The sequence below is a fragment of the Aptenodytes forsteri genome, unplaced genomic scaffold, assembly GCF_000699145.1.
Source record: "Aptenodytes forsteri isolate BGI_AS27 unplaced genomic scaffold, ASM69914v1 Scaffold229, whole genome shotgun sequence".
Taxonomy (NCBI): Eukaryota; Metazoa; Chordata; class Aves; order Sphenisciformes; family Spheniscidae; genus Aptenodytes; species Aptenodytes forsteri.
In genome coordinates, this window is record NW_008795863.1 from 1,618,362 (window position 1) to 1,630,489 (window position 12,128).

The 12,128-nt window shown below is 39.9% G+C and overlaps 1 protein-coding gene across 2 annotated transcripts in view; it reads right to left on the reverse strand.

Moving 5' to 3' along the window:
• Window positions 1–541: 541 nt before the first annotated feature.
• The window catches only part of RNMT (RNA guanine-7 methyltransferase), a 29,360-nt gene continuing 17,773 nt past the window's right edge, over window positions 542–12,128 (reverse strand). Inside the window, exons 8-11 of one of the 2 annotated variants that reach the window (XR_002086257.1) lie at window positions 11,178–11,279; window positions 8,598–8,631; window positions 6,627–6,720; window positions 542–2,705 (exon numbers count right to left, since the gene is read on the reverse strand). Coding sequence is in view for 1 of the 2 variants with exons in the window: in XM_019473358.1 (XP_019328903.1) it covers window positions 6,683–6,720; window positions 8,598–8,631; window positions 11,178–11,279 (174 nt within the window). In the remaining variant the exon portion in view is untranslated. Of the gene's footprint in view, window positions 2,706–4,879; window positions 6,721–8,597; window positions 8,632–11,177; window positions 11,280–12,128 lie in introns of those variants that run through there. The other variant, XM_019473358.1, reaches the window with a different exon arrangement.

Genomic DNA, 12,128 nt, shown 5'->3' on the forward strand with positions numbered 1-12,128 from the left:
CATCACTGTCAAGTTAGAAGTGAGTACAAACTGAGAAGGAAGTGTTACTGGTTGGGAGCTAGTAAGTCATCAGCTGAGTAATCTTACTCCAAGACTATGAAAAAGCCTGAAAAGGTAAGACGAAGAGCCAAGCACCTAGGTGGGAGTGAGAAAGTATGACTCCAGAAAATGAGAATATTGTTACACTGAAGCCCATGGTGATGTTCACTCCACCACTAAGTGCAGTAAATTTCCAGTTTAATCGCAATTAGTGATTAATTAAGGGTGAGCAAAAGCACATCCTTCTATCAGACTGTTTCAGAAACATTGTGTGAATTCAGACAAGACTCAGAGAGACTCAGAGAGAGAGCGCAACTCTTATGAAGCTGTCTAATGAAACAATATGGCCTATGAACTAAAAGAATATCCTTTCCTTGGGCTTCAACTATTAACAGCACAGATCAGTCAGACCTTAAATGTTCAAACACCTTGCCCTGAAAGCGAATTTCAGTTGCTGGGAGACACATTAAAGCGAATAAAAAGACGACAATGTTGAGAACCAGCTTTAATAAAATGAAGAAAGGATGACAGCTTCCATCAAAACGGCATTTATGCACCATCGGAAAACCTTTAACTTATCAAAACCTGATTTATCAAGTTAGCTTTGTTCTGCCTTACATCTGTTCTCGAAGTAACAGAAACATTCAAGGCAGTACATAAATCTATGATGGTGATGTATGAAAGAGGTATGCTATAAGGGAGGTTAAGGGAAAGCCATTTCACCAGCATCAGCACATCTATGTAAAATGCTACACATTGAAGCTGCAAAAAATTAACTATATTAACAGGTTTTAGTTCAGTACACAGTATTCATAATGTCATCGGCACAAGGATTCAGATTTCAGACTTTTTTCTTTAAATCTCAAATGAGGTTTCTTGTTCAAAACCCACTCAAACGCTTGTCTCCGTGTCTTTTGGCACTTAAATGACCTGATTTTTGTGCTTCACACTTCTGAAAAATCAGGACGCTTATTTGCATTCATGAGCAACAATACAGATGTCGTTCCCTCACTTCCATACAGAGGCTCTCATTTGTAGCATACAAGGAACACTGGGGACTGAGATTACAAGACTACTGCTAATCCTGCTTGATATTAGACAAGCCATTTCTCCCCCCAGAAGCATTATTACTTTGGCAATAAGTGGATTGCAAAAGTGGATTTATTATCAGCTCCTTGATTACTCTGCAGATGTTTTAAATTTATTGCTACCCAGCTTAATGTTCCCTAAATTAACCATTTTCAAAGTCTTTACAAAAAGTTTAGCAACCAGACTACAGCATATAATTACTTTTTTTAATAAAAATAGATATTAGAAGAGAGAGTGCTTTATTAAATAGACCATGACTCAAAAGGAAAACACTTTTAGTCAAAGGACTGAGATGTTCATTATGTAAATTAAACTATTCAAATGTTGCAACAGGAGTACGTGTAAGATTTGCAGCAAGTCTAGCTTCTTAAGTCAGTCAAATACATTCTACATGCCTCCTTAAGCATTTGCTTAAAACTTAAGCACAAAACACAGCACATGCTTAAGTGCTTTGCAGCAATTTCTACCGCACTGGTGTGTAAGTCACAAAAGGAAACTCATACAATATAGCACTAATACAACAGTAACCTACTGAAGCATGACATATTTCCTGCACAAATACAATATTTCATTTTGTTATTTTTGCTGTAAGGCTGCAGAATATCCTAAACCCCACAAGGAACAACTACCTATACTAACAGTGCTTGGGCAACTTCGTTGCCTCATAACCTCAGCTACAGGACAAGGAAGCAAAATACATAGCTGCTGCTTTCAAAAGCGAAGAAAGATGGGAGAAAAAAAGTTAGGACAAATCGCCACTGGCAGCCAAGTACCTTTGTTTTGAACAAGTCTTCCATCCTTACCTCGGCAAATCATCTTTCATGAGCACTGAATCCATCTTAAATAGAAAGGGCTGGTTTTTGACTTGACTCTTTATCGACACAAAATTATACATATAAAGCATTATACTTTTGAACATATTAAACAATTAGTTAAAACGGGATTTTCATACATCCACTTTCATGGTGAACCAAGGTGTTTCCTGAGGCAAGGAATCTATTTAACATAAATGCAAAACAGTTTTTTCAGCTGTGCTGGCTCTCCACAACAACTACGTGCTGAGCAACTGGGTTCTACCACAGTTCTCAACTGCCTGCCATCACAGAAGGAACTAGAGGAAAAGGTTGCACCTCGTCTAGCTCCTGTTGCCAACTCGTATGTCTCAACACCTAGGTGAGAGAGGATAAACTGAACTACAAAGTTGCGTTGCCATTTCTAATCTGAATTCCTTGATTGTGTAAAGTGAATTTGAAAATTGAACCACTTAATTGGTGTAGCACCCTTCATGTATCACTCCTCCATCCTTTCTTAATTCAAGGCATTGCCAAAACTCCTTCTGTCGCAAAAAATCACCCAGCTCAGATGACCTTGGCACTCCCGTCTTCACTTTTTCAGCAGCAATCCTGAGGGCCTTAATGCTCTGCACTCCTTTAGTTGCTTCTCTGAAGCCATCCAGTTCTACTGGGAGGATACATACTGTATCAGAAAATGTTGCAGGGCTATGCAGTTGCTGTTGCAGGGCTATGATCTTGCTGGGATCACAGAGACACGGTGGGGTGACTGGCATGACTGGAGCGCTGCAAAGAAGGGATACAGGCTCCTTAGGAAAGACAGGCCAGGAAAACAAGGTGAAGTGGTGGAGTTGCCATTTGCGTAAGAACACAGCTGGAAAGCATGGAAGTCTGCCTTGGGATGGACAATGAGCCAACTGAGAGCTTATAGATAAGGACTAAAGAGATGACAGGTGTGGGCGACATTATAGTGGGTGTCGGCTATAGGCCACCTGACCAGAAAGAAGAAGCGGATGAGGACCTCTACAGACAGCTAGAAGCAGCTTCACATTCACAGGCCTTGGTCCTCAATATCTACTGGAGGGACAACACAGCAGGACATAAGCAATTCAGGAGGTTCCTGAAGAGCATCAATGACAACTTCCTGACCCAAGTGATAGAGGAACCAATGAGGAGAGGTGGTCTGCTGGACCTCATACTCAGCAACAACAAGTGGCTTGTTGGGGATGAGAAGGTCAAAGGCAACCTTGGCTGCAGTGACCATGAGGTATTGGAGTTCAGGATCCTGAGATGAGGGAGCAGGGCAAAAAGCAAGCACAACGCTGGACTTCAGGAGAGCAGTTGGCCTCTTCAAAGATCTGCTTGGTAGAGTCTGATGGAATAAGGACCTGGAGGGAAGGGGGGCCCAAGAAGGCTGGTTAATATTCAAGGCATCACCTCCTCCAGGCTCAAGAGTGGTCCATCCCAATGAATAGGAAGTCAGGCAAAAATGCCAGGAGGCCTGGATGGATGAACAAGGAGCTCCTAACAAAACTCAAACACAAGAAGGAAACATACAGAGGGTAGAAGCACAGACAGGTAACCTACTAGGAATATAGAGACACTGTGCAAGCATGCAGAGATGCAGTTAGAAAAGCCAAAAGCCCACCTGGAATTGAATCAGGCCAGAGATTTCAAGGGCAACAAGAAGGGCTTCTATAAGTACATCGGTGAAAAAAGAAAGGCTAGGAAAAACATGAGCCCAGTGCTGAATGGGGCAGGGGCACTGGTGACACAGGACATGGGAAAGGCTGAGGTCCCGAATGCCTTCTTCACCTCTGTCTTTACTTGCAATACTGGCCTTCAGGAATCCCCGGCCCAGAGACCAGGGGGAAAGGCTGGAACAAGGAATATGTGTCCTTGGTTGAAGAGGATCAGGTCAGGGAATGCTTAAGCAAACTAGACATGCGTAAGTCCATGGACCCTGATGGGATGCACCCACAATTGCGGAGGCAGTTGGCAGATATTATTGAGAGTGGCCTCATAATGATCTTTGAATACTCATGGCAACTGGGAGAAGTGCCCAAAGACTGGAGGAAAGTAAATACCACTCCTATCTTCAAGAAGGGCAAGGAGGAGGAACCAGGGAACTACAGTATGGTCAACCTCACCCCGATGAGGTGATGGAGTAACAGATATTGGAAACGATTTCCAGGCACACGAAGGACAAGAAAATCATCAGGAGTAGTCAGCATGGATTCATCGAGGGGAAGCCACGCTTGACCAACTGGATAAACTTCTATGATTAAATAAATGACTGTCTTGGTAGATGAGGGGAGAGCAGTGGATATAGTCTACCTTGACTTCAAGAAGGCTTTTAACACCATCTTGGATGAGCAGACAGTGAGGTGGATTGCAAACTGGCTGAGCAGCCGGTCCCAGAGAGTGGTGATCAGTGGAAGAAAGTCTAATTGGAAGCCACTAACAGTGTACCCCAGGCATCAACACTGGGTCCAATTGTATTCAAAATCCTGGATCACCTCTCATATGAGGAAAGGCTGAGAGAGCTGGGGCTGTTTAGCCTGGAGAATAGAAGGCTCAGGGTGGTAATCTTACCAATCTGTACAAACACCTGAAGGGAGGGCGTAAAGATGGAGCCAGGCTCTTTTCAGTGGTGCCCAGTGACAGGACCAGAGGCAATGGGCATAAACTGAAACACGGGAGGTTCCCTCTGAACATCAGGAAACATTTCTGTACTGTGAGGGTGACCGAGCACCGGTACACATTGCCCAGGGAGGTTGTGGAGCCTCAGTACTTGGAGATACTCAAAAGCTGTCTGGACATGGTCCTGGGCAACCGGCTCTAGGTGAACCTGCTTGAGCAGGGGGGCTGGACCAGATGACCTCCAAAGGTCCCTTCCAACCTCTAACCATTCTGTGATACGTTGAAATTTGCTTAAAAGAGGAAAGACACTCCACTGTATTTCCCCTCTTTTTATTATTCTCATTTCTTCCAAAAATAGCATAACAACATACTTGCAAATGAAATTTGATACAAGAAATCTAACAAAACTAGCTTTGATGCACACAAATTTCAATGCAACATTTCAGCACTTCTAAAGTGTTGGTGTTTTTCAGCTAGTTTCATGAATACTAATTCTAGCAGACAAGAAAGTCTTGTTTTCTTAATTTCAGCAGCAGAACTGACTGAGATTCTACTGCTTTGGTGAAGGTTATAGGTGTTCTTCTATACAATTGAAAAAAATAAATCAGGAGTCATAGCGGGAAGAGTACGATGTAATTACAGGGGGAAGGCAATCAACTACAAACTCAAATAATTTGAACGCTTAACTTTGTAACAGAAATGTTCTTTCCTAGGTTTATTATAACTTTTCAAAATACTCATGTACCATCAACAGTTCATCATTTCATCTCTATATAAACTATACTAGCCAACGGCAGCAAACAGCTACTGTTAGCCCAAGAAGGGAGAGAAAAAACATGAAGTACCCATGCGCTCTCAGTAGTGGGTGGCTACAAGCATGTGGAAAGCAGAGCAAACACCATGTCAGAAATCCCTAAGCCAGCTCTAAGAGACTGACAGGCAGTTAAGATGGTAGTTAGGCAGTTCTGCCTATTGATATCATTAGATTACATTCCCAAACAAAATATTTGGCTCTAATTTGGGGATTGTTATCCACATCTACCGGGGCATGTACACACATACACAGCCCTCCCTCCCAGAGTGAACTTCTAGTATCTTCAAATGTTATACAGGCTCCCCTTTTAGTTCATGATCCAGTACGTGACCATGTTTCCTAATGCCTTCCTAATGCCTGCAATGAGGTCCCCATCACCACCAATAGCTCATCTTTCTGCCGAGCCCATTTGGAATTTTATGAAACAAGTAAAAAACACATCCTAAGATCTGTCTAATAAGTTTCAGGAGACATTAAAACTACCAAAAAGTCAGGGGAGTCTTTAATACAATAGAAAATGTTCAGTAATCTAAGTTCAGCAGCTGTTACTGATTACTGCACAGTCGTATTTGGAAAAATGACGTAAAGATTTAAAACTTTAGAAATTCAGTTCTTTCAGAGCAGTTTTGTACAGAACAAACTCATTTAATCTTGAAAGCACCATGAAGTGACACTACATATCAGCAAGCACAAAAAACAAGAACATCATGGGACTTCACCATGTAAACTACACCTTGAATACCACTAAGGTAGATTTACACTGCAGGCTTGAGCACAGCACAGAGGTACTCAAACTGACTCAGATACTACTTGCCACTTAGCTCTGCATGCAATGTAGACATACCCTATGTGTCTGAATATATCTCGTTATGAATTAACTGAGCTCTGCAGTACAATATTTAGGCCCTCATTCTGCACCATCGAAGTCAACAGTCATTTTTCCATCAACTTCAGAAAGTGCAGGGTCAGGCTTGTAATCACAAACATACTTCTACTAACAAAACATTTGTTTCTAACATTACGTTGTGTCAAGTTCAAACATGAGTTTTGAGAGCATGCAGATTGCTTACAAATGCTTAAAAAGACTGGTTCAGAATCTTTCTTATATATACACACACAAGTCCATCTGTCACAGACAGGCAATGTAACTCAGAATCATGAGCTTGCTCTAGTTTTTGGTAGTGTCCTGCACACTTCTGATAATTACAAAATAAAAAATAAAAAAATAGTTGCAACAATGGATTTCTGACCATTCCAACTTGCACATGGATATGATCTCTTCTTGCTGCATCCAGTACGTGAAGTTTCACAGTTGCTTCTCAAATGCAAATACCAAGTAAATACCTAAAAAAGAAAATGGAGTATTTAAAGTTTCAAGCTTCCTCTGCCACTCAATTAAGTTTTCAAAATATAAACAGGTTAATACTCTGCCCAAACAACCTGCTAGCAGGTTACTGAAATTATAAAAACTGCTACGGTTTCCCAATGAGTACTTCTAGCACTCAATTCTAGCATGGTTTTAGACATATTTTCACAATAGAGCTAAGACTGCACAAAAGCAAAATATTTTAAAAACTGTTGATACGGTTAATGCAACGCTAACTTCAGTTAACGATATTACTGAAATGTGAATGTAATTCATAAATTACTACGCCATTCTACACGTAATTAACATTCACTGGTACATAAGAAGTCATATGCAACTAAGTTTAAAGACTCCTTCATACACGCAGTAATGGACAATTAGGGGTGAAATTATCAACTTCATTTTTAATTAAAAAGTGAATAAATTCATGGTACAAAATTATTAATTTTGCTCTTTTAAAATATCATGGACAAAGAAGAAATATTTACAAATGCTGGACGGCATTTTCTCAACTCCAGAACAGTATGATTCTACAAACGGGTACTCATACAGTCCACACCAGCACCCTTGGAAAATACTTATTTGGCATATAATCAATGCCAGCTATGTCAGAAATTCTTATGCTTCATACCAGACAGGTAAGTTAAACTAGTTTCTTGAGACCGTGACTCTAATTAAACATTTATGGATTTCCACTTGAACTCAGCTTTTGTTTTACGGATGAGGTGCAAATCTTTCAAGACAAGCCTCAGCGATAAAGCAAAGTGAAGTTCCATGTAATGAGCAAGCTGTGCTTATACCCTAACTATCAGAAGCTCTGTACTCCAAATCTCTCTGAAAAAAAGAGACTACTTAGAAAATACAGTCATCACTGGACTTTTAAAGGTATAAAAAGCCCCTCTCAATTAGATTAACAGTTTACATAATACTTTTACATTGCTGGAATTAATGTGCACCTTATGATTCATACCTTTAAAAAACAGATAATAATTTAAGAAAGCAAACACCTTAACTACAGATTTTTTCATTCATGAGTTGAACAGCATTTTTTGTTTGTTTTTAAACAACTAACACAACCAGTATAATGGTCTGAAAAATGCAAATGCTGGTTGGGTGCAGTTACACAGAAGTTAGTAATAATCTCTGTGGGAGTCAATTTTTATCCTTAGAATTCTCAGTCCCTTATATCTGAGTTTTATTAAACTCAACATTGGAAAAAGATGATGCCAGAAGTTTTCCATGGCACATGCTCACAAAATTTCAAAACATATTTAACAATAGTGTATCCTTTTCGGTGTCTGAGGCACTGACTTTCTTCTCCTCCCTTTATAAAACATTCAAATACCTCTTCACCATCCATGCTTTAATTGCTTCTTCCTGAAACATGTATCACTACAGGCAAAGAGTAAAGCTTCAGTCCCTGTCTTCCCAAAATAGATTTGTATTATTTTTGATGAATGTTATGTCCCAACCGAAGTTTGTTTTCTAGTTGACTGATAACAGTATAATACCCAAGTGTACCAAACAGAAGTATAGTATTTAATCCTCCAACACTAGCAAAATACTGGCATCCTCTTTTCATACACTCTAAGTAAGGCTTCCCCAAACTATTTTAGCCCAAAAGTTTGTGTGCTAAAAGCTACTTAAATAAAGCAAAATTTCAACCTATTTTATGCATTTCCCTCCCAATTTCTTCAGATGTGTGCACAACATAATCTATACACAGGCATTTGAATAACACAAACAATAAAATTTCATTATATTTAAAATTTGGATTTTCTTCCATAAGCAGGCTATTTTACAGCCTTCCATAGCAGTCATTCAGTCAATACTGAGTTTTCAAAACAATACTTACTTGTTGCTTCCCATTCAGATTTACTCAAGGTTCCCTAGAAGGGGACAAAAAAACCAAAAACACAGTTTCAACAAAAAATGAGGAAACAATAAAACACTGCTTTAACTCAGGATAATCAATCTTTCACAGACCAACTTCTAACCACCCACACTGGCTGGCTATTTAGGGACTAGAAGAGCATTACTGTAGACCATAGAGACTTATAACTCCAATAACAAGGACGGTAGGGAACTGGAACACCACAGATAACGGAACACACCTAAATTACAGAGGTATAGGCGAATGGGCCAACAGTCTGCTGGGCTGGATGTCTCTGCAATGCAGAGCATGCTGGGTCCATTACCACACATCAGTGTGACTTGACCTGGCTCAAGCTGCTCTCCAGCCTGAGATGCCCAACACTTGTGCAGAAGTCAAGAAGAGGCCCTATATCACGGTGCTGCCACCTTCCCCAGGAATACTGCCTGCCTCCACCTAACACCTCCCTGCAGCCCACAAAAACTCTATTTGCAAGAGACTAACTCCCAAGCCCACTCACACACTGAAAAAACAGACTGCCTTGCAGCCTAGGAAACCTACTCCTAGCTCAGCCTTTCGGATGAAAGCAGGACAAGTGCACAAGTGAAAAGCTGCTGCCATTTATCCCACCTATTAAGAAGCACGAGGTAACAACAAGCTGGTTTTCTGCTCTGCCCACTCCATCCCCTTCCAGTGAGTTCTCACTGGGGGCATGATTTAGCCCATATGCTTGCTACCCACTGACCAATCCTGACCAAATGATTCATCTTTTAAAACGCTTGTGAAAAAAGGCTTGTTCAAGCAGATTTCTTCTTTGCCAGGTGACACAGCACCTGGCAAAAGAGGTCTTTGGTCTGACCTGACCATTCTCCTGTTCTTAAGCTTATTTCTTAAAAGAAGCATTTTTCTTTTTAAAATTTTTAGATTTCAAATACAGAGAGTGGGTTTCTTTTCCCTCTTGATGTACAATTTTTGTGTATACAGTAAAAGGAATATATCTTCAAGAATTCAGAACACGAACCAATAACCAATGGATCCCAATTAATAACCAATAATCCAATAATCATTGGATAAACCAATTATTAAAAAAAGAAAAATCCAAGTGGAAAAACTTCAAGCTGACCAGCCTCATGCTATGTCTATAACAGTGAAATACGATGCCATCTATCAGTAACTGCATATGATTTTACTAAAACTACAATCTTTACTCAAACTAGTCTCCAATTTTGGTTCTCTCTTGTCAAAGAGCCTCAACACATAAAAAAGACCTGAAGTTCAGACTGAAAGAGCCAACGCTGCTTATCAGGAACCATTCAGCATGAATAGTTAGGTTGAACCAAGCCTTTGCAAGGATTCCATCCAGCCTGACTCCCCAAATGCACAGACAGAAGCAAACACACAGCTATACGCTACCCTGAATAGCTAGCCTGGCTACAGATGGAGAAGCAATAGCCAAATGGCAGCAGCTTCTGGGAAAAAAATGACAGCAGGCATTGCCTGTCCTCCCACTCGCTTCCCAGGAACAGCAGCTGTGCGGGCTCCTGTCCAACACGCACCCAATTCTGAGATCAATACAGAAGAATGAAAGGCTGGGAGGGGACCAGCTGCAGACAACGCCAACATTGTCATGTACTGCTAGGACAACGGAAGAAAGAAAAACTCTATAAAAACATGAGAAAGACAGCAAGCTCAGAAAGGTAGCATGTGCATTAGAAGCCAGGACTAGAAGCAGAAAAAACATATTTAATTGGACCACCGATCTAAAACCTAATATGACCTCCATTAAAGATGGTTCAGTATTCTTTTATTTCTGAAGTCATAAATCAAGCTGCCAAAACAGGAGAAATGCAGAAAAATATATGACTGGATATCAGACTAAGTTTTGTACAAGGTAAGATTACCATCATCACAAAGAAAGTTTCTTTTCATTCCAGAACGTGAACAGAATATCATATTTAACAAAACTGAGGGCGGAAATATATGGATTTTGTTTTATGCATGTAGGACTACTCTAATTCTAGGAGCTCTATTAAAAAGAAAAAAAATGAAGGCACAGCAGGTTTAAAAAAAATAGCATTTACAGAACTTTAATAAAATCGGCCGAGAAGCGAGCTGGATCTTCTTCACCCAAAAAGACAATAGAAAAGCAATGTTTAAGATTTCAAATACATACAGTATTATGAAGAAAGTTCTCAACTCTCCTGACAGAGGATTAAAAGAAGAAAACTAAATCTTTAAATCGGTAGTATGAAGATCCATAAGAAAATTCTTCAAATTAAAAAGAGTTATGTTAGAACAGCTGGCCAAGGAAGATGGCAAAATATCCTTTCCCTTTTGCATTGTTACAAATTTCTTAATAGCTACCAAATTAAGTGAATTTGTTTGAGTATGGGGTATAGATTACATGAACTCCTCAGCCCTGCAGCTTTACGATTTTTCACATGCACATAGACATTCATACCAATTTCACTGCAGTTGAAATGAAGAAGGCACCACATGTCCAAAAGATCAGGACCTCAACTTTAGACACCATTTGCTCTAGTGAAGCAAGAAGGAGCTTACCAGTGGTAACTTTGCCTTGCCATCTTTGATGAACTCTTTTGCGTGCTCATAATCATCAGGTTTATCGGAAACAAGCCTGGAATCACCAAATGTAGAATATGGCTGGAGAACATAGAAAAAAAATAACAAAAAGTATTAATTGCATAGTAAGATACATTAATCACATCAGTCAAGGGTTTGTCACAACATAGCCCAGAATGGAGGTCAGTAATTATTAAAAGGATTCTAAATTTAGATCTCTCCTTTACAGCACCTATAAGGTCAAGTCCAATATTCCCTACTTCCCAGAAAATCTGACACCCAGGATTTTTATAAATGAACTTTGATCCTTATGTTTCCAAAACAGGGGAAACAATAACTATAAAAATTATTCTCCCTGTACAGCACATTATGAGTATTACCTAGATACACCCTTTTAGAACAGCAACTAAACAAACCAGCATCTCTTAAGTAGAAACACTAAGAAATGAGCAACTGTAAGATTTCAAGCAGAATGCTTAAAATGCTTTAATAACACACAGGAGCTGTAACAGAAGTATACAACTGATTCTTCAAAACTAATATATACTTATTAAGGATGCCAGTTACTGCATAATGGTCTGTACTTAACAATGCAGTTCTCAATAGTAAAGTGGCCACTAATTTAAGACAACTCTCACTTTTAGAATCATAAAATCATAGAATTGTTTAGGTTGGAAAAGACCTTTAAGATCATAAAGTCCAACCATTAACCTAGCACTGCCAAGTCCACCACTAAACCATGTCCCTAAGCACCACATCTACACGTCTTTTAAATATCTCCAGGGATGGTGACTCAACCACTTCCCTGGGCAGCCTGGTCCAATGCTTGACAACCCTTTCGGTGAAAAAATTTTTCCTCACATCCAATCTAAACTTCCCCTGGCGCAACTTGAGGCCATTTCCTCTCGTCCTATCACTTGTTACTTGGGA